This window comes from Bufo gargarizans, chromosome 1 (assembly GCF_014858855.1).
Source record: "Bufo gargarizans isolate SCDJY-AF-19 chromosome 1, ASM1485885v1, whole genome shotgun sequence".
In the NCBI taxonomy this organism is placed as follows: domain Eukaryota; kingdom Metazoa; phylum Chordata; class Amphibia; order Anura; family Bufonidae; genus Bufo; species Bufo gargarizans.
The window spans coordinates 344,786,588-344,810,113 of record NC_058080.1 but is presented as its reverse complement, the minus strand read 5'-3'; the positions used below and the strand labels follow the sequence as shown (position 1 = coordinate 344,810,113).

The 23,526-nt window shown below is 45.4% G+C and overlaps 1 protein-coding gene across 2 annotated transcripts in view; it reads left to right on the top strand.

Moving 5' to 3' along the window:
* Positions 1-23,526, top strand: part of TIMM44 (translocase of inner mitochondrial membrane 44) — a 311,940-nt gene that overhangs the window by 114,040 nt on the left and 174,374 nt on the right. For both annotated transcript variants that reach the window (XM_044306675.1, XM_044306666.1), the window contains one exon: positions 9,044-9,193. In XM_044306675.1, coding sequence (XP_044162610.1) covers positions 9,044-9,193 — 150 coding nt within the window. The remainder of the gene's footprint in view (positions 1-9,043; positions 9,194-23,526) is intronic.

Below are 23,526 nucleotides of genomic sequence, written 5' to 3'. Positions count from 1 at the left end.
TTTTGCACATTTCATCAATCCGGTTGGCAAACACATCATTCTGATATCACTCGTCTAACACGTAGCATCTGGCTCCAAGGTAAGGAGTCGAGCATACGTCATGGGTGATTACTGTCGTTCCTCAATAAGTTATTTCTCTCTGTAGGCTTCTGATATAGGTCTGTTTTTAATCTGCCCCCTCCTGTATATACCCTGACATCAAGGAACTGTAGCTCCTCACGAGAAAAGTTCACAGTGAATTGAAGACCGGGTACACCACTGTTATGATGATGATGAAATTCATTTAAAGAGTCAATCGAGCCACTCCAAATCATAAAAATGTTGTTGATGTAGCGCCACCAGCACAGGACCCACTCCATGAAAGGAGTCGAGTAAACCAGTCTCTCCTCCACCTTGGCCATGAAAATATTGGCATAAGTCAGGGCTTGACAAATTTCCTTGGAATCTAGGAGCCAGCTAAAAAAGTTAGGAGCCAGGCGGAGCCGCGTCGTAAAGCCCCTAGTAGGTGCCCCCATAGTGCTCCCCCCCCACTTTTCCATAGAGCCCCCCCAATAAGGCTGTATACCATGTTACATATACTGCCGCTCCGTCCCCGGACCCTATTGACTATAATGGGGACGGGGGTGGAGCTCCGGCGCAGCACGGCAGTTCGCGGTGAGAGGCCTCCGGACTAAAAAGTTGGACATGCAGTACTTTTAGTCCGGCGGCCTTTCACCATGCACTGTCGAGCTGCGCCAGAGCTCCGCCTCCATTATAGTCAATGGGGACGGAGCGGTGGTCCGGCGGAAGAACTGATCCGACAGGGTGAACAGCCTGCCGGATCCGTCCTGCCACAAGTGTGAAAGTACCCTTAGTTATATAGCTGCTGAATGAGACAGAAGAAGGAATGCCTTTAACATACAGTAATGTGAAAAAATTAGGACACCCTTTGAAAGCATGTGGTTTTTTGTAACATTTTTAATAAAAGGTTATTTCATCTCCGTTTCAACAATACAGAGAGATTAAAGTAATCCAACTAAACAAAGAAAACTGAAGAAAAGTCTTTTCAAGATCTTCTGTAAATGTCATTCTACAAAAATGCCTATTCTAACTGAGGAAAAAGATAGGACACCCTCACATGTATTCCCTCTTAAATTGGCTCAGATCTCACACAGGTATATCACACCAGGTGCACATAATTAGTAGATCGTTACTCTGCATGTTGAATGAGGCTTGCCCTATTTAAACCTCAGACATTTAGTTTGGTGTGCTCCTGACTGTTGAAGTGAGAGTGAGCACCATGGTGAGAGCAAAAGAGCTGTCAGAGGACTTCAGAAAAAAGATTGTAGCAGCCTATGAGTCTGGGAAGGGATTTAAAAAGATCTCAAAAGATTTTGAAATCAGCCATTCCACTGTCCGGAAGATAGTCTACAAGTGGAGGGCTTTCAAAACAACTGCCAACATGCCCAGGACTGGTCGCCCCAGCAAGTTCACCCCAAGAGCAGACCGCAAGATGCTAAAAGAGGTCTCCAAAAACCCTAAAGTGTCATCTCGAGAACTACAGCAGGCTCTGGCTACTGTTGATGTAGAAGTACATGCCTCTACAATCAGAAAGAGACTGTACAAGTTTAACTTGCATATGGGAGGTGTGCAAGGAGGAAACCTTTGCTTTCCAAGAGAAACATCGAGGCCAGACTGACATTTGCCAGAGATAAAGTTGACAAAGACCAGGACTTCTGGAATAATGTTCTTTGGACAGATGAGTCCAAAATTGAATTATTTGGACACAACAGCAGAGGACATGTTTGGCGTAAACCAAACACAGCATTCCAAGAAAAGAACCTCATACCAACTGTGAAGCATGGAGGTGGAAGTGTCATGGTTTGGGGCTGCTTTGCTGCAGCAGGACCTGGTCAGCTCACCATCATAGAATCCACGATGAATTCTACTGTGTATCAGAAGGTGCTTGAAGAACATGTGAGACCATCAGTTAGAAAATTAAAGCTGAAGCGGAACTGGACCATGCAACATGACAATGCCCCCAAACATACTAGTAAATCAACCAAAGATTGGCTGAAAAAGAAGAAATGGAGAGTCCTGGAATGGCCAAGTCAAAGTCCAGATTTGAATCCCATTGAGATGCTGTGGGGTGACTTGAAAAGGGCTGTACGTGCAAGAAACCCCTCAAACATCTCACAGCTGAAAAAGTTCTGCATTGAGGAGTGGGGTAAAATTTCCTCAGACCGATGTCGAAGACTGGTAGATGGCTACAAGAACCGTCTCACTGCAGTTATTTCAGCCAAAGGAGGTAACACTCGCTATTAGGGGCAAGGGTGTCCTATCTTTTTCCTCAGTTAGAATAGGCATTTTTGTAGAATGACATTTACAGAAGATCTTGAAAAGACTTTTCTTCAGTTTTCTTTGTTTAGTCGGATTACTTTAATCTCTCTGTATTGTTGAAACGGAGATGAAATAACCTTTTATTAAAAATGTTACAAAAAACCACATGCTTTCAAAGGGTGTCCTAATTTTTTCACATGACTGTATATATCTCCTTGAGAAGCCAATTTGATCCTAAAGGGTTAATTTAAACTGTAATCTAAACTGTCCTGTCACTTCTCTTATCTCTCTGCTCCTGTCCCATAGGCTAGTTTCACACTTGCGGCAGGACGGATCCGACAGGCTGTTCACCATGTCGGATCCGTCTTGCGGCTATTTCGCCGTGCCCGCGGACCGCCGCTCCGTCCCCATTGACTATAATAGGGACGGGGGCAGAGCTCCAGCGCAGCATGGCGGTGCACGGAGAAAGACGCCAGACTAAAAAGCCTGACATGCAGTAATTTTAGTCCGGCAGCCTTTCTCCGTGCAGCGCCGGAGCTCCGCCCCCATTATAGTCAATGGGGACGGAGCGGCGGCACGGCGAAATAGCCGCAGGACGGATCCGACATGGTGAACAGCCTGTCGGATCCGTCCTGCCGCAAGTGTGAAAGTACCCTTAATCTTATCACTGCTGCAAAAGCATCAGCCTCAGTGTAAACTGTTCTAGAGTCTGACGGTTCTTTTAACTCAAAGAATCGAATGAGTTTCAAGGGCTCTTTCACACTTGCGTTGTCCGGATCCGGCGTGTACTCCACTTGCCGGAGGTACATGCCGGATCCGGAAAAATGCAAGTGTACTGAAAGCATTTGAAGACGGATCAGTCTTCAAAACGCTTTCAGTGTTACTATGGCATCCAGGACGCTATTAAAGTCCTGGTTGCCAAAGTGGGAGCGGGGGAGCGGCATACTCACAGCCCGCGCAGCTCCCGGGGCGCTCCAGAATGACGTCAGAGCGCCCCATGTGCATGGATGACGTGCCATGCGATCACGTCATCCAGGCGCCTGGGGCGCCCTGACGTCACTCTGGAGCGCCCCGGGAGCCGCACGGACGGTAAGTATGCTGCTCCCCCGCTCCTGCTACACTTTACCATGGCTGCCAGGACTTTAGAGTCCCGACAGCCATGGTAACCATTGAGAAAAAGCTAAACGTCGTATCCGGCAATGCGCCGAAACGACGTTTAGCTTAAGGCCGGATCCGGATCAATGCCTTTCAATGGGCATTAATTCCGGATCCGGCCTTGCGGCAAGTGTTCAGGATTTTTGGCTGGAGCAAAAAGCGCAGCATGCTGCGGTATTTTCTCCGGCCAAAAAACGTTCCGTTCCGGAACTGAAGACATCCTGATGCATCCTGAAGGGATTTCACTCCATTCAGAATGCATTAGGATAATCCTGATCAGGACGACGGAACTCTATGCCGGAAGACAAGAACGCAAGTGTGAAAGAGCCCTAAGTCCCCATGCACACGGCCGTTGTTCACAGCCGTGGAACCGCGGCCTGGATCCCTCCTGAGAGCAGGAGCGCACGGCGTCACTGGTTGCTATGACGCCGTGCGCTCCCTGCTGCCGCCGCAATACAGTAATACACTGGTATGATCTATACCAGAGCGCCCCATGGCGGGTCAGAATATGAACCTGTAGAAAGCAGTGGCAGTCTGACCCAAAGTTCGGACGAGGAGGTTGAGGTCCTTGATAGCACCAGGCCTACCCGGCCCCGTGTCGCTAGACCACAGGTTGCGCAGGATCCGCTTCAAGGGCAGCAGAGTGGTGCTGGCGCTGTCGGATTACGTGGTGAGGCATACACCAGCAGCGCAGCCCATCCTGGACCTAGTACAACATGGTGAAGTGGCGAGCACTAGAAGGGCAGTTGAAGCTAGTACGGTGGCACGTGCATTAGTTACCCCGTCGCAGCCACCGCACAGACAGGCCCGTAGAGCCCCTAGAATCCCTGAGGTGCTGGCAAACCCTGATTGGCAGTCCCCAATTTCAGCCGCACCTGTAGTTCCCTCTTTCACCGCCCAGTCTGGAGTTCGGGTTGAGACGGCTCAGATCAGTTCGGCCCTGGGATTTTTTTGAGCTGTTCTTGACCGTGGAGCTCTTGGACTTAGTTGTGGCAGAAACAAATCGGTATGCCACACAATTTATATCCGCCAACCCGGGAAGCTTTTATGCCCAGCCTTTCCAGTGGAAACCCGTCCAAGTTTCCGAAATTAATATTTTTCTGGGCCTTCTCCTCAACATGGGTCTAACCAAAAAGCATGAATTGCGGTCATATTGGTCCACAAACCCAATTCATCACATGCCCATGCTCTCTGCTGCTATGTCCAGGACACGATTTGAGACCATCCTGCGTTTCCTGCACTTTAGCGACAACACCACCTCCCATCCCAGAGGCCACCCAGCTTTTGACCGGCTCCACAAAATTCGGCCCCTCATAGACCACTTCAACCAGAAATTTGCAGATTTGTATACCCCTGAGCAAAACATCTGCGTAGACGAGTCCCTAATACATTTTACCGGGCGCCTTGGCTTCAAACAATACATCCCAAGCAAGCGCCCCCGGTATGGGGTCAAATTGTATAAGCTCTGTGAAAGGGCCACAGGCTATACCCACAAATTTCGGATCTATGAGGGTAAAGATCAGACCCTGGAGCCGGTCGGTTGCCCTGACTACCTGGGGAGCAGTGGGAAGACAGTCTGGGACTTGATGTCACCCTTATTTGGCAAGGGGTACCATCTTTATGTGGACAATTTCTACACAAGTGTGGCCCTCTACAGGCATTTGTTTCTAGAACAGATTGGCTGCTGTGGCACCGCACGAACTAGTCGCGCGGGCTTCCCCCAGCGGCTCGTTACCGCCCGTCTTGCAAGGGGGGAGAGGGCTGCCTTGTGTAACCAAGAACTGCTCGCGGTGAAATGGAGAGACAAGCGTGACGTTTACATGCTCTCCTCCATTCACACAGACACGACAATCCAAATTGAGCAAGCAACCAGTGTCATTGAAAAGCCCCTCTCAGTCCACGACTATAACCTTCACATGGAAGGGGTGGACTTCAATGACCAGATGTTGGCTCTGTATTTAGTATCCCCACGCACCAGACACTGGTATAAGAAGGTGTCTGTATATTTAATTCAATTGGCTCTGTATAATAGTTTTGTTCTCTACAGTAAGGCTGGGCGAACACGATCCTTCCTCAAATTTCAGGAAGAGATCATCGAGAACCTCCTGTATCCAGGAGGTTCCGTGGCCCCATCCACCAGTGTAGTTAGCCGTCTACACGAGCGACATTTCCCCAATGTCGTTGCTGGTACCTCAACCCAACAGTCGACCCGAAAAAGATGATGTGTCTGTAGCTGGAGTGGAATAAGGCGTGACACCTGCTATTTCTGTCCTGACTGCCCTGACCACCCTGCCCTATGCTTAGGGGAGTGTTTCCGGAAGTACCACACACAGGTACACCTAGCATAGGGATCAAATCTCACAGGACAGGCCCACAGGGTTATTAGGGCCCATTCACACACAGAGCTGCTGCAAAACTCTTTCACCTGGGACAAAGTGCATAATGCACTTCGCCACATCTTTGGGCGATTTGCGCTTTGCACATTGTCCCATGGGGAAGGAGAGGTTTGTCCTATAAAGGTAAAAAAAAAAAGCAAAAAAAAAAACACCAGTAAGCAAAAAAGTTAACGTTCAGTTCCAAAAGTTAAATTAAGTTTTTATATGTTCTGTTCAAAGGTTATTATAAAGTTAATACAATTTATTGTGTTGCGGCCTGTTTTTTTCTCTTTTTACCTTCCAGGTGGACCAACTGATTGACTAGCTGCAGCACTGATGTGCATTCTGATGTGCATCGGTGTATGCGGCGATGCAAGACGAGATTTCTCCTCTGCAGTAAAAGATACGTTTGCCGAGGCATATGAGCTGAGGAGGTGGCGGTCTTCATATGCTTTGGCAAACACTGTATATAAAAAAAAAAAAAATCCCGGCAGTGATTTATTCATCCACATCGATTGATGTGAATGGAGAAATCTGGTTTGCCAGGGAATATGAGCTAAGTGGGTATGGATGTTGGGCGGAGCTCCTATGTCCTGGCAGATGCCTTTCCCCTCTTTTTTTTTTTGGGGGGCAGAGATTTTTTCATCCACATTGATCGATGTGAATGAAGAAATCTGTGCTGTTCATTTTTTTTTTTCTTTCAGTCCAGAGGCTGAACGGGAAAAAAAAAAAATCTCATTACCTGTATGCTCAATATAAGGAGAATAGCAGAAACTCCTAATGCTGGCCATACATGGAATGATTGCGGAGACCCTCAAATGCCAGGGCAGTACAAACACCCCACAAATGACCTCATTTTGGAAAGAAGACACCCCAAGGTATTCGCTGAGGGGCATATTGAGTCCATGAAAGTTTGAAATTTTTGTCCCAAGTTAGCGGAAAATGATTTAAAAAAAAAATAAAAAATTTATTACAAAGTCTCATATTCCACTAACTTGTGACAAAAAATAAATTCTAGGAACTCGCCATGCCCCTCACGGAATACCTTTGGGGTGTCTTCTTTCCAAAATGGGGTCACTTGTGGGGTAGTTATACTGCCCTGGCATTTTAGGGGCCCAAATGCGTGCAAAGTAGTTTGCAATCAAAAGCTGTAAGAAATGGCCTGTGAAATCCGAAAGGTGCTCTTTGGAATGTGGGCCCCTTTGCCCACCTAGGCGGCAAAAAAGTGTCACACATGTGGTATCGCCGTACTCAGGAGAAGTTGGGGAATGTGTTTTGGGGTGTCATTTTACATATACCCATGTACCATAGTTTGTAAATGCTATAACTTTTACCCAAACCCTTTTTTTTTTATCAAAGAAATGTAGAACAATACATTTAGCGAAAAATGTATATATGGATGTCGTTTAAAAAAAAAAAAAAACATTTACAACTGAAAGTGGGTGGAAAGTTGCATGACCGAGCAATAAATGTTGAAAGTAGTGTAGTGCAGAAGTGTAAAAAGTGGCCTGGTCATTAAGGGTGTTTCAGCTAGGGGGGCTGAAGTGGTTAATAGTGATATCCTTATTCTGCACCAATGTTTTCAATGCTTCCTTCTCGCAGCGTGTCATATTAGCCTTAAAGTGTTCTTGTAGCCTGCTAGGCTCTTGTAGGGTTCTAACCGGTCTAGTGACAATATGGATATATGATTCAATAATATGATTGTTCTGTGCAGCTACAAATTACTCTTATTGTTCAACTCATATTTTGCTAAAGGTAATTCAACCGCATCTTTATTGGATGCACCCCTCTTATCAACAGTGGTGCTAAAAAAAAGCCTTCAATCTAAGTCTCAAAGAAACTCTGTAGATCAAGTTCAATCTCAAACCAATCGGTGTCAGCCATGGGACAAAAAGACAGTCCATGTCCCAAGACACCTACCTGGTTGGCACTCAATTCAGTGGACGATATATTTACCACCAATTGATTTATTTCTTGTGAGTGCGTCTTGTCAATCTCTCTCATGCCCCCTGGTTGTAATTCGGGTATGCAGGTGGAGGCAGGTCTTTTCTGGGCCCTGTGATAGTTCCTGCCGTCACATCGGGATTTCCTTCCACTATGTGGTTTGGTCTTCCTAAAAAAAAAAAAAACTGATTTGACAGATTCATCTGTTGATTCCGAGTCACAAGTTATGAAACCAAATTGACCCTGGTCTGATCTCTTACCCTTGCCTTTTCTTCTTAGAGGCCTATTGCGTGTTTGTTGACTTTGCCAATTATATACCTGTCCGGACTGGTAATCCTCCAAGTCATGGTACCACTGATCCCGTTTAGTTTTTTCGACTTCCGTTTGGTCGTTGTACATAATGGATTATTTTCTCTTTATGGGCAACAAAATCATCGGCAGCCAACAAACCCTGAATCTGCATATCCAATGTCGTTAGTTTAAAAAAATATAATGTTGACCTCTTTATGCAAATATTTAATGTCAAGTAACATCAGTTTGAAAGAATATTTATTAACTGATTCAAACTTCTTGTAAAATTCCTCATTATTGGGGAAGAGGTTTGGGCGGAGGTGGGATCTCAATCCCCTGGGAATTCGCTGTGCTTTGTAGTACTGCCAAAATGTACTGACGTCTAGTTTAATGGTAGTGAGTCTCTTAAACTCTTGCTCAAACTTCCTTTTCAACAGGTCAATAGAGAGAATGCTAAGGAATGTAACATCACTAACATCCTCATTAATCAACCTGTGAATGTCCTCTTCAGTATACAAGTGCGCACTCATAATGGCAATCTCGGTGGTCTTACCCGGTCCAGGGCATCCCCAGTGCAGGCTCCTGGGATCCAAATAGTGTAGGTCATCAATATCGGATCAGCGGGGATCTGAAAAGGGAATAATACAGAGCCGTCCCATAGTAGTAAATAGAGACGCCATATTTGTAATTACACTTGCTCACCACTGCAATTGCTGAGGTAAGCAAGTAAATAGAGCAGAGAAGGTGGGGGCGCTTTCTTCAAACAACTGATTGTTGGGGGTGCCAGGAGTTGGACCCCTGCCGATCTGAGGATAGGTCCTCAATAGTAAAAAGCGGACAACCCCTTTTTAATAGGATTGATCTTGCTGACTGTGCTCTTTAACACTGAACTCTCTAGATAAATATTTTCCACTGGTATTTGTTTTTTGTAAACATTTAAACACATCTTATTTTTGTAGAGCATTGATGAAGTTGGTAAAAGTGATCTTGGTCGCAAAATCCGTGAGGGAGTTGAGGAGGCTGCCAAAACTGCCAAACATTCAGCGGAGTCAGTAAGCAAAGGAGGGGAGAAGCTTGGTAAAACAGCTGCTTTCAAGGTTATCTCTCAGGTAATATTATGATACTGTCTTTGGCTTTGGCTTATGTTATTGACATGAACTCCTTTTTGTTCAGGAATATCGTAGGGTTAAAATAATTATGTTCAGTGGTATGTGCTAAAAATAACATAACTCATTGGCCCACATTTGTCAATGTGTAAATGCCACTGTTGGCTAAAATGTACCATTTTAAAAGTTGTGCCAAAACATGCTCCATATTTGTGCTGTGTGTTTTTTTTTGTTTTTTTTTTGTCTTCACTTGTCCTCTTCTTAGCTCTTGGCCTCCTTCTGCCAAATTTGAAAAGTAACGATAAAAGTGGCTGTGATCTCTCAGGAGTGGTATAAAGTTAAATTAAAATTATTATGCAAGCCTGCTTATTTTCATCGCAGTCATAAAGGGAACCTGTCACCACAAAATGCAATGCAATATGCAGGCAGCTTGTTATAGCGCAGGAGGAGCTGAGCAGAATGATATATAGTTTTGTGGGAAAAGATTCAGTAAAACTTGTAATTTATACATTTATATCTCTGGCTTTTCTACCTCCTATGAACAGCCTTAGTACAGGAGGGAGGGGTTATCAGTGATAGCATTGTGTATATACGTGTGCATAGAGAAATAGCTGTCGGTCACTAGTAACTACTCCCTGTACCAATAGCACTTCACAGGGCTACAAAAAAGCAAAGATATAAATTACAAGTTTTACTGCATCTTTTCCCACAAAAATATATATTAACCTGCTGAACTTCGGTGGCTAGCAGAGGATGTGAGCAGACGTGCTGAGCAGAGCTCCCGCATCATCTTGATTGTTTATCCTGATTAGGACCCCCAAAAACCAACTTTAATCCTCCAAAGTTGAAGCCCTGGTGCTACTGAAGTCTGCTCACCCAAAGTTGCCGAGCTGTGAGCTAAAATGGGTCCGAAGAAAGACTCTAAAGGTCCGAGTAGAGAGATGCAAGATGGCGCGGGGCCTGACACGCCGCGGCGCAGTGACCGCGCAAAAGATATCCAGCGAGAAGCGGCTGCTAAGCTGGGGGAGGTTTGAGCATTCATCAGAACTCGCAGACTTACCTGAATCCAGCGGGAAGCGAGACAGATCATCGTCTCATCCCGATCATGATTGTGAGGAGAATAGGGAGCACGATATATCTCCCAGCGGCTCTAACAGATATGAGGCGCTGCATATTTGTACAGAATGATGGCACTGACGCTATGGAGTCTGATATAGAAGAACCTACCCTCAAAGATGTGCTGAAAGCCATCACCCAGTGTGGGAAATCACTAACGGCCCTGAGGATGCAGGCTCCATAAAGGAAGATGTGTCTTTAGTGCGCCATGATCTAAATGTGTCTTTAGTGCGCCTGGCAGATCGAACAACTGCCTTGGAGGGACAGATGGGGGAAATGGAAGATGTTGTACCCTCCCTCAAAAGAGCCTCTGCTGACCACACACAGAAAATAGTTCTTCTACTGGCCAAACAGGACGACCTCGAAAATTGTTAACGGAAAAATAACGTCCGCATAGTGGGAGTGCCGGAGAAGGTTGAAGGGTCTAACCCGTCAGAATATTTCAAGACGTGGGCTAGAGAAACCTTTGAAAAAGAGAGTTTGACCCCTCTCTTCGCAGTGGAAAGGGCCCACAGGATCCCTACTAGACTGTTACCACCAGGTGCCCCACCAAGACTGGTCCTTATGAAAATCCTACATTATAAGGATAGAGACATTCTCCTACGAAAGGCCCGCGAACAACCTGATTTAACCATTGGTGGTCAAAGGGTGTCGCTGTTTCCTGATTACTCCATGGAGGTCCAGAAGCGGAGATCGTGGTTCACGGGTATATAGAGGCGGCTGCGCAGCCTGAACATCCCCTACTCCATGTTTTTTCCGGCGCGGCTGTGTATAGTCGTATTGGGCAGAACCAATTTCTTCGACAATCCTAAAGAGGCCCTCCGATGGGTGGACAGTCATGAAAACCGTTTGAGGAATGCTGACCCACAGGCGGATGACGGCTGAAGGACGGTTACAGCGGTTCGGTTTGCATGACTGAATTTATATGCATGTGTGATAATGTGTCTGTGTGATATGGCATTCATATAAGTAGGGGTAGTGGTAGTGTTATCTAAAGTTTAGTGTTTTAACATGCTTTATATCAGTGAAAATTGTGTGCTTCACTTATATAACGGGTTCATCTGATATTAGAAGTATTATTGAAGAGATGATGTGGGGAGTGGGAAGCATGTGTATTGTGGATTCTGAGGAGCTTTAGTAACTAGACTAAGTCACGCCTCGCCACTGAAAGTCTAAATTGTTATGAGGATCTGGTGGTTCCGATACGGTTGAATTTCTCTGAACCTGCAGTCCCTTTGGGAGTAAGAGCCGGGACCTGTCGGACACACCGGCGACTTTGTCTTAGACTACCTAAAGGTAGGAGTGATTAGGTGTTTCCTTTTCTCTACTGTCTTGCCCTTGATGTTTTTTGTTCTGTTTGTCTTTGTCCTAATGTTGGGGGTTTGGGTTAGCTTAGAAACCAGGTTGTGCAGGAATCTACTACTATCCACAGCGGAACTGCAGCATAAACATGTTGCTGGGTTAGGTCAGACTTGGATCCGACTCGCTTATAGATGGTCGTCCTATTCCAATGGCTAGTAAGGTCCCTTTTTTCAGCTGGAACGTTAGGGGAATTAAGGAAGCCAATAAAAGATGGGCAGTGTTGGATGGTATGGGGAAGTACCAGCCCTTGATTTGCTGTCTCCAGGAGACTCATTTGCTACCAGACCAAACTGTCATTCTTATGCCAAGATGGGCTGGCTACTGTTTCCATGCTACCTATTCTGTCTATGCAAGGGGAGTGAGCATCTTGATACACAGGTCTATTGCTTTTTCCTGTTTCTCCCAGAAATTTGATAGAGAGGGCAGATATGTTTATCTTCATGGCTCCTTATATTCAGTTGAATGTGTAATTATTGGTGTCTATATCCCTCCACCATACTCCCCGCAGGTGTTGAAACTGTTAATTGCTTTGATAGCGGAACAACCTAATGTGCCTACTTTAATGATAGGAGATTTTAACAACGTACCTAGCTTGTCACTGGATACATTTTGGGCTTCTCCGCAGGTTGTCAACAGCAATTTCACTCCCTTCGGCCGATTACTACGGGAAGAAGCCATTTTGGACTTCTTGAGGTTGAGGTACCCTGACACTAGGCAGTTTTCCTGTCGCTCCAGCACATATGGTTCCTTGTCCAGAATTGATTTCATTCTGGGCAATGAAGAAATGGGCTATCTATTACACGACATTAGATACTTGCCAAGACAAATTTCTGATTATTCACCGATTGTGGCGACCTTCCAGCTGCTGCCGCCCGTTTTGCGCAGATCTACACAATGGAAGTTCAACCCCTTTTGACTGAATATCCTAGTTGATCTGTCAGATGTAAGAGATGCCCTGACCGAGTTTTTTTACCGAAACCTCTCTTCTGCCAGTAGGATAGTAGTGTGGGATACGATGAAGGCCTACCTGGGGGGGGGGGGGGAGGAGATATTGGCTGCTAAAATTAATGGTCGGAAAAAGGAGAATAGTGCTCTAACTAGACAGCTGCTCATGACGGTGGAGACAGCCGACAATAATTATATAGCAGACCCTAGGCCAGAGCTTGAAACTCAGTGGAAAGAGGCACAGCAGCAGTTAGACGAACGCTTGCTCCGAAATGCCCGTAATAGGTGTTTTTTCTTGAAGCAAACGTATTCTGAAGAAGGGGAGAAGGCTGGCAGGGTGTTGGCTCTGATTACTAGGGCTCAACCAGAAGTCCAATTACCTGGCGGCGCTGCGTGACGTGGACGGTACGGTGCAGGTTGCCACTGGAAAAATATCCCAGATATTGCTAGGGTTCTATAAGAATTTATACACTACTAAAACTGTAGCTACGGAAACTGACATAAAAAAATTTCCTCCATCCCTTGCGACTGCCCACTCTAGATCAGGACCAAAGGATGCTCCTAGATAGTCCATTCACTCTGAGAGAACTAGAAGTGGCACTGGGGGACATGGCTAACAATAAAACTCCAGGGAGTGATGGCCTACCCGCTGAGATTTATAAGCAAGTTGCCCCAATTTTATTGCCCCAGTTATTGGAAGTATTTAACGAGGCCCGACTGATGGGTAAATTGCCTGACACAATGAATGCGGCGGTTATAGTTGTTATACCAAAGCCAGGTAAAGATCCGGTGGAACCAGAGACATATAGGTCCATCTCATTGCTGCAGGTGGATGTCAAGTTGTTGGCCAAAATATTGGCAAACCGTCTTAACTCTGTCATTGCCTCACTCATAAACAAGGACCAGGCAGGTTTTATGCCAAACATGTCGACAGCGATAAACATTAGGAGACTCTACATGAATGTTCAGATGCACCCTCCATAGCTTCTTGCTCAGGTGACCGCCATAGGTCACTTCCTCTGGTGAATCTGTCAGCGCACGGCAATCACAAAAGCGCCCCAGAGTGGAACACGTTTCTTCCTCTGACCCTTCTCCCTCTCAACCCCGTGTAAGATCTCACTCAGGTTTTTCTTCTCCTGGGGACGCGCCGTCCGAAGAAGAGGTAGAGAATTCTGATTTGGACATGGATACAGAGCAGCCTTCCAAGTTTTCCTCCACTGTAGATGGCCTCATTGCTGCCATCTGGGACACCTTCCAGGTGCAGGATGATTCCCCCCATCATTTTTCCGTCCAAAACGGGCCTCTAAGGTGTTCCCTTGCCATAGTGATTTTTCGGCTGTGATTTCTAAGGCTTGGGATCATCAAGACATGCGTTTTTCCATCCCTAAAAAGCTGGATGTTCTATATCCATTTCCAGCAGATTGTGTGTACACGTGGGCATCCCCTCCCAAAGTTGACCCACCAGTGGCACAGCTAGCCAAAAATACGTCTATTCCTGTAGCTGATGGATCCTCCCTTCAGACCCCTGAACACCGTTGGATGGAATCCTTGATGAAGTCCCTCTTTGCAGCTACAGGGTCAGCACTTAGGCCCGTGTTCGAACCTCCGTGCGGGTGGCAAAGGCAATCTCTGAGTGGGGTAGCAAACTGGTCCAAGACTTGGTATCTGAGGCCAAACTGGTCCAATCCTTGGCACAGCTGATTACCCAGGCGGGGAAGTTCCTCATTGCGCGCTCTTCAGCGCTTGCAGTTACCTTAGGCCGCAAGCTCTGGCTGAAGGTGTGGACAACAGACGCAACTTCCAAGCATTCTCTAACCGGACTTCCCTTCGCCGGAGCCCGTCTCTTTGGATTAAATTATTTCCGAGGCCACGGGAGGCAAGAGCACCCATCTCCCACAACCTAGAGCGAAGCGTGCCTCTCACGCTAAGTCAGGTTCCTCACGTGGTAGGCCCTTTCGTCGATATGCTATTCCCGCCCCACGGTGAGCTCTTCCGCAGGGAGGGGGTGGTGGCGGTTTACTTCCCAGGATCGGCGCAAAAAAAACGTCCTTTTGGGCACAGCCATACAGGTGTCCTCAGACCCCTCGTCCTTCTGCTGCTAAGCAATCCTCAACCTGAAGGTGAGCCCGCACCCAACAGTGTGGGGGACCATCTCCTCTCCTTCTAGGACATCTGGCGGACCCACGTCTCCGACGCTTGGGCACTCGAGATTGTATCCTCAGGATACTCCATCGAGTTCTCGTTCCTCCCCCAGGCAGGTTTTTTCAATCCTGTCTTCCAGGGACCCCGAGGGGGCAGCCGCCTTCTCCCAGGCTATTCAGTCTTTCCTGGACCAAGGAGTCATCTATCCTGTTCCCCCAGCAGAGAGGTTCAAGGGGTTCTACTCAAACCTTTTGGTGGTCCCCAAAAAGGAGGGCTCTGTGCGCCCAATCCTGGACCTCAAACTGCTGAAAATGTTCCTCCGTCTCCAGCGGTTTCGGATGGAATCCCTTCGTTTCGTAATCGCTTCTCTAGAACGGGGGGAATTCCTTTCGGCCGAAGATATCCAGGACGCATACCTCCACATCCCCATTGCGTGGAATCATCAGCACTTCCTGAGATTTGCAACTGGAGAATATCAGTTCTAGTTTGTTGCCCTCCCGTTCAGGCCAGCGACTGCGCCTCGGGTCTTCGCAAAAATTCGGTCCCCTCTTCTCGTCCTGCTCCGTTCTAGAGGCATCTTCCTTATGCCTTATCTGGACAACATCCTCATCAAGGCTTCCACTTTCGCTCCAGGCGTTGAGCAGCATAGAGATCACGCTGGAAGCCCTTGCATGTTTCGGGTGGCTGGTCAATCTTCAGAAGTCATCTCTGACCCCCTCCAGACAACTGGTCTTTCTGGGTATGCTTCTGGACACTGAAGCGGCACAAGTTCCTCTTCCTCCGGACTGGCCTTACACCACTCGTTGAGGGTTCTTCTCGACTGCAGGCTTCAGTCTATTCGCCTCTGCATGAGGACGTTCGAGAAGATGGTCGCCTGTTTTGAGGCGATTCCCTTTGCCCAGTTCCACCATTGCACGTGCCAGAGAGCGAACCTGTCCTCCGGGGACAAATCGTTAGAGAGTATGGATTTTCCCATCTGCCTCTCTCCAAGTGAGGTTGTCCCTCTTTTGGTGGCTGTCTGTTCTAGTTCTGGGAAGGGCCTTCCTTCCAATATCCTGGACGGTTGTTACCACTGACGCCAGTCTGCAAAGTTGGGGAAGAGTGTTCCCTCCCAGGACAGTCCAAGGCACATGGTCTCGGTCTGAGTCCAAGCTTCCGATCAATGTCCTTGAGCTCAGGGTGATTCTTTTATCCCGCCGACACTGGACCCACCTCCTGAGGGGTTGCCCGGTCAGAGTCCAGTTGGACAACACCACGGCGGTTGGCATACATCAACCACTAGGGGGGAACACACAGCTTTGCGGTGATGCAGGAATCTGCTAAAATCTTACGGTGGGCGGAGGCCCACGGACTGACAATTTCAGCAATCTACATCCCGCGTGTGGAGAACTGGACTGCGGACTCCCTCAGCAGGATGACAATAGATCCGGGCGAGTGGTCCCTCCACCTGGAGGTCTTCGAGGCGATCTGTCTATGTTGGGGTCGCCCTGACTTGAACTTCCCACCTTCCTCTCCCAAGCAAGAGACCTGGAAGCTTGCGGCGTGGACGCCCTGGTCTCCCCTTGGCAGGGGTTCTCCCTCCTTTACGTGTTTTCCCCCCTTCCCCCTCCTACCTAGGGTTCTGCTGAAAATTAGGATGGAGGGCATACCGACGATCCCCGTCACGCATGGTACGCTGACCTTGTTCTTCTTCTAGGAGATATCCCTTGTTCACTACCACTCAGACAACTTTCTTTCGCAGGGACCGGTCTTCCATCAGCATTTAAGGTCTCTTTGTTTGACGGTGTGGCCATTGAAACTGCCATTCTGCCGCAAAGAGGTTTTTCGGTGGATGTCATCCGCATTATGATTCAGGCCAGGAAGCCTGCATCGTCCAGGATCTATTACAGGACTTGGAGGTCCTTCCTGGGTTTCTATGAAGGCAGGAACATTCCACCACTTTCTTCAATCAGGGTTGGACATTGGTCTGGCCCTTAGTTCTTTGAAGGGTCAGGTGTTGGCACTTTCTATTCTTTTCCAGCGCCCTCTGGCCCCCCTGGGGCCTGTGAGAACCTTTATTCAGGGATTGGCACATACTGTTCCTCCGTACCGTCCCCCTTTTACCGCCTTGGGATCTAAATTTAGTCCTCTCAGCGCTCCAGGCTTCCCCCTTTGAGCCCTTACGGGAGATTTCTCTCAGACTCCTGTGCTGGAGGGTAGTTTTCCTTGTAGCCATCACTTCCATCAGATGGGTGTCCGAGTTGGCGGCGCTCTCTTGCAGAGAACCCTTCCTGGTTCTTCGTAAGGATAAAGTGGTTCTCTGGCCCGTTCCTTCCTTTCTTCTGGTCACTGACTTCCAGATCAACAAGGAAATTGTCCTACCCTCACTGTGTCCGTCTCCTTCAAAGGGAGTTACACCATTTGGATGTTGTCAGAGCTCTGAGGATTTATTTAGCAGCCTCCGGTCCATTACGCTGTACGGACTCCTTTTTTGTCATTCCGGAGGGTCCTCGCAAAGGATCGGCGGCCTCCAAGGTGGCAATCGCACGTTATATTCGGGCAGGCATACCGCGCCTGGGGCAAGGTTCCATCATTAGGTGTCACGGCTCACTCCACCAGAGCGGTGGGCGCATCTTGGGCTCAGAGGAATCGCGCTTCGGCTGCAGTTGTGTAAGGCGGCTACATGGTCCTCCTTACACACATTCAGAAAATGTTACCAGATGCATACTTATGCATCGGCGGACGCTGCCTTGGCCGCATGGTCTTGCAGACGGCAGTTTCTTAGATGCCTACAGGGACGCTTGCTTCCATGGGTCTGTGGTTCTTCCGTCCCTGTGGACTGCTTTTTGACGTCCCACTGTTCCTGTGTCCCCCAATGAATATGGGCGAGAAAATGAGATTTTTTTTAAAACTTGCCATTAAAATATCTTTCTCGCTCTTCATTGGGAGACACAGCACCTGCCCAGTATTGTTGTTTGGCCACAGTTGTGGCAGTTGCTGTTTAGAACCCCGTTGGGCCCTTGGCATGGTTGATGATCCATGTTTTTTGGTTGGTTGGCTTGCTTCTCTTACTGCTTGTGCACAAACTGAAGCTCTCTTTCCAGGCTGGAGGGGGTATAGCTGCCAGGGGAGGAGCTAACAGCTTTTAACTAGTGTCAACGCCTCCTAGAGGACATGGCTATACCCACGGTTCCTGTGTCCCCCAATGAAGAGCGAGAAAGAGATTTTAGTGGTAGGTTTTACAAAAATCTAATTTTTTTTTTTTGTGCCAAAACAACTTTTTTGTACCAATAAAAATATCAACTCAACCTGCAAAAAATGAATTTATGTCTGTCTGTCTGTCTGGACGTTTTTTTATGCGAGACTAAACGACTGGACCGATCTTCACCAAATTTGGCACACGGGTACATCAGGTGTATGGGAAGGTTTTAGACTCGGCTCTCTAGGATGTACCGTTCCTGAGATATTTCCCCAAAATAGGAAGTCTTTCTCTTCAAATCCCAACTGCCATAAACACAGTTTTTCTCCAGCTTTCCATTACAACCCTATGGACTACGGAAGCTAAATACATCTCTGACCCCTCCCTAGAAAATTCCTTGCACTGGACGGAGGCGCAAAACATTTGATTAGTAGAGCTGGGGACAATTTTTTTTTTAAGACTCAACATTATTTAATGGAAGGGGAATGTACGGGTCACCTACTAGCTACAATCGGGCCCCTCTTGTGTATTGGGAATAACTAATACAATGGGCGTACAGGTATCGGGAGATAACATAATGAACATATTCCATGAGCACTATGCAGAAGTCTATAGGGACTAGGGATTAGGGATTGACTGTAGTGACAGTGAGCAATACCTGCATAATATCCAGATGCCCAGCCTGTCTGATGATCAGAGGTTATTACTTGATGGGGACATTCAATTGGAAGAGATGGTATTGGCGGTGCAGTTACTTCCTAACGGCAAAGCACCTGGGGGAGATGGTTTGCCTGGGGAATTCTACAAAAAACATGAAGTTTTGCTCCCGCATCTCCTACAGGTGTTTAATGAATCTTATAGGACAGGTATTTTACCTAGCTCCATGAGAGAAGCATTGGTGGTGGTGATCCCTAAACCAGATAAGGATCCCAATATGGTAGTTTCATATAGACCCATTTCACTCTTGACAGTAGATATAAAAGTGTTGGCCAAGGTACTTGCTAATAGGTTCCTGAATGTTATCTCCCACATTATACATTAAGATCAGTGCGGGTTTATGCCAAGAAAATCCATGTCATTAAACCTTAGGCGTCTGTTCCTCAATATTCAGATGAAGGGAACAGAATGGGATGTGGGATGCCCTGCAGTGGTCTCTTTTTAGACACTGCAAAGGCCTTTGAGAGTGTTGAATGAGAATACTTATGGGCGGTTACGGCAAAACTAGGATTCGGCCCTGGATACATTAATTGGGTGAAATTGCTCTATAGTCAACCGAGAGCTAGGCTGCGAATAAATGGTAAGCTATCCCCAATGATGACACTGGAGAGAGGCACCAGGCAGGGATGCCCTTTGTCACCCCTCCTGTTTGCCCTCGCTATCGAGCCCCTGGCTTATTTTGCGTTCTACACCACTAATTCGAGGTCTGGGGAGGGTGACTGTTCAGGAAAGAGTCTCGCTATATGCGGATGATATTATGTTATATGTGGGTGATCTGACATCATCAATAGATCCCATTATATTGGAAAACAGTCTGGTTTATTAATAAATTGGAATAAGTCAGTTATTCTTCTGCTGTCCCCTCTTCCGGAATCTCTTTGCTTAGATCATGTTAACCTGAAAGTGGTCTCCTCCTTTAAATATCTTGGAGTCACTATTTCAGTACAGCCCCGATCTTATATAGCGAATAACCTAATACCACTAATGGATAGATTTAAACAGAAAGCTGCCACCTGGCATAAGCTTCCATTGTCAATGATAGGTAGAGATAATCTTAAGATGATATGGATGCTGCAATGCTCTACATACTGCTTAACTCACCAGTATGGGTTCCCATGCATTATTATTATAAGTTACAGAGAATGCTGTATTTAGATCCTTGTTATGGAAAAATAAAAATGGTAGAATCCGATATGAAACATTACAGCGTGGTAAAGAAGCGGGGGGACTGGCGTTACCTAACCCCTTTATATATTAGCAGCTCAGTTGCAACACCTTAAGGGCTGGGGGTCCCTGAGAGAGATGGGAAGATATGGAGAATTGGTTAAGTGGGCTTCTGGGGTCTGCCAGCCTATTTCGATTATGGAGAAAGATTGACCTGACTCTTTTAAACCTCCCAGTAGTAGGATTAATGAGGAATGTCTGGGGAAAGGTTAGGGAAATTCTGGGTGTTCAACTATTGGACCTGTCTCCTGTTTGGAATAACCCTCATTTAATAGAATTGTCCAAACTGCAGGAATTTTCTGATTGGGAATGTAAAGGACTATGGAATTTAGGTCAACTATATTTACAAGGTATCCTAAAACAATTTGCACAACTTTGCACTGAATATGGCCTAGTGTCTACCCATTTCTATAAATACCTTCAGTTAAGACACGCTATCAGTACCTTCAGTGCGCCCCCTACAATTTGTATCACATCTCATGCTTAAAAAAACTGATAGAACCAGGTCCTGTAAAAGGAGCTATTTTGGATGCTTATAATACTTTGCTATGTGAACAGCTGAAAAAATATCTGCTCAAAGTTAAGTTGAAGTGGGAAGAGAGATGTGGGCCCCATCTCAGACAACCAATGGGAAGAAGTCCTTGCACAGATTCCTACCCTATCCCCTAGCAAAGCGGCTAGACTGTCTCAACTCTATATAATAAACAGGGTATATAGAACTCCAATCTTCTTATGAAAGTTGGGAAATAGATCTGACTCTAAGAGTTCGAAATGTGGGGAAGAACGGGCCGGATTGTTCCATATGCTGTGCAATTGCAATGCGCTACAGGATTATTGGACAGCTATTATCAATTTATTAAACAAAATTCATAGCGCTAATTATAAACCGGATCCTGGATTTTGCTTGCTTTGTATGTTCGATTCAGATAACTTACCACCAAATGTTACAATTGGAATCAACAGAATCTTATATCAGGCACGCAAAACCCTAGCTGCTAAATGGATACAGCCACTTCCCCCAAGCATATCGGAATTCATTACCAGAATTAATACAGTCATAAGATTGGAAAGAGGAGTATGCATGAAGCATAATTGCATAACTAAATTTGATACCGTTTGGGGCCCCTGGATTGACAGATCTGGAGTTTGCAGTACATGGCTAATTTTGCAAAATAGTCTTAGGATCTTCCCGGGCTAACCCGGGAGGGGAGAGATGGGGCCGATTGTGTTTATTTAAGCTTAGTGTGCTGAAGCTTTATAGTGCATTGGTGATGTCCTGGTCTGTTACTAAAACAAATAGGTCTTACACATGTTTATGTTTATCTACTCATAACAAGGTCTCACAGTGGGGAGGGGAGTTTTGTTGTTGGGATCTTTAGGTTAAGGATCCTGTTTATTGACTATCCTGTTTTGTACAATGAGTATTTTTGCACTATGTTGAACATAATATATATATATATATATATATATATATATAGACACAAGAATTTTGTAAAATGATATTTTCTTTTTACAGAATAATAAAAATTTCTCTGATTTTAAAAAATAATTGTCCCACTTCCCAATTTTCCTTAGCAGTAAAGGGAAATAAAATGTGATGAACTATATTAAAGTCTGTAATTCCCATTCCTCGATACACATGATATATCAGGCAGTGTATCATCCCATTATGTACCTTCTAGGCCTTCCTTAAACCATTTATTCAGATGCTGAAAATGAAATTTAGCAATAGACAATTTAGAGGAGCTCACCAGCAACCTACTGGAGCCCAGTCTTTCAGATACCAGCTGAAAACCAAAGAATACTGAAACACAATTAGACTGGCTCACAGTATTTTTGCATTTATTACACTTGATAAAAATCACAATTATTTACTATTGTAATTATAAAATGATAAAATTGATTGCCCACTAAATGTTAAACATATCCTAATAATATATCAAAGTAGCATAAATAGGTGGGTATTTTAAATGCGGAGCTCACGCATATACCCAACTAACAGGAGTACTCCAAAGGGATAATAGGACCACTTGATTATGCTGTGTGGTGTCAGTCAATAGCGCATTGAATCCATACTTTGACAATGTTCAGATAGTTATGAAATAACTTGCCAAGTGCTCAACATACCAATCGGTAAGAAGATATCCACCCTGCGGTCCACGGTATGTTCTTATAATGTCCGGAAGATACTTTGTACTTATTTTCGTAGCGGTATCCGCTAACTACCTCCTGCCACGAGGTAGTATCACTGCTTCTCCTTCTCGGCGTCTCACGTGACCTGACCTATAGATGGTTCACTTGGTCAGTGATGACATCCACCTGCGCCAGTCGGAGTAGCGGGAGTTCGTGTAGCAGAGCTATACCGGTACGGGGTTCAATTCCCCTTCACAGGAACTGTTTAGATGGTAGTTGAATCAGTCCTCTTTAGAGAATTAAGTTGCTGCCGTTACCGCATGGATTTTTCTCGGGTGGTTCTAGATGATAAATAGCACGGATCCTTTTTTGCACTTAGACAGAAATAGCGCACCACTAGCTGGGTCCAGTTCACACTGATTTATCCTAGACGCGTTTCAGAACCGTAGTTCCTTCCTCAGTAGGCAAATGTGAAATGCTACATGTAGACAGACTGGACATGTCTTTATATCCCCTTTTTGTGTTTAATGAAATATCTGGTCTGGATTCTTAATTATTTGGCTGCAAGGGATTTACCACTTGCAGCCTGATTTTGTCATGGATCCAGACAGGGGATTTTGACACACATGTCATGCTTAGTGGGCAACATATATATGCTATATAGCACCAAATATAAAAAGAACTATAGACATTATTTTTTTTAAAATAGAAATCCTTCTATATAGAAATAGAAATAGAAATAAAAATAAAAATAGATAATAGGTGAAATGAACAATAAAAAAGACAATAAAGATAAAATGGAGTACAATTGTCATAGAAATAAAATCAAGATTTTGAAAATGGATACAGAAAATGAATGAATGAAAATAAAAATACAAATAGACATATAAAAATAAAATAAATATGAAAATAAATGTCAGTCCAGGACCTTCACACCCAGGATCCATCTTTAAAGTTGTCAATACCATACCATCATTGCTTATCCATGTCCGATTTTTATTTTTATTTTTACATTTATTTTTATTTTCATATTTATTTTATTTTTATGTCTATTTGTATTTTTATTTTCATTCATTCATTTTCTGTATCCATTTTCTAAATCTTGATTTTATTTCTATGACAATTGTACTCCATTTTATCTTTATTGTCTTTTTTATTGTTCATTTCACCTATTATCTATTTTTATTTTTTTCTATTTCTATATAGAAGGATTTCTATTTTTTAAAAATAATGTCTATAGTTCTTTTTATATTTGGTACTATATAGCATATATATGTTGCCCACTAAGCATGACACATGTGTGTCAAAATCCCCTGTCTGGATCCATGACAAAATCAGGCTGAAAGTGGTAAATCCCTTGCAGCCAAATAATTAAGAATCCAGACCAGATATTTCATTAAACCCAAAAAGGGGATATAAAGACATGTCCAGTCTGTCTACATGTAGCATTTCACATTTGCCTACTGAGGAAGGAACTACGGTTCTGAAACGCGTCTAGGATAAATCGGTGTGAACTGGA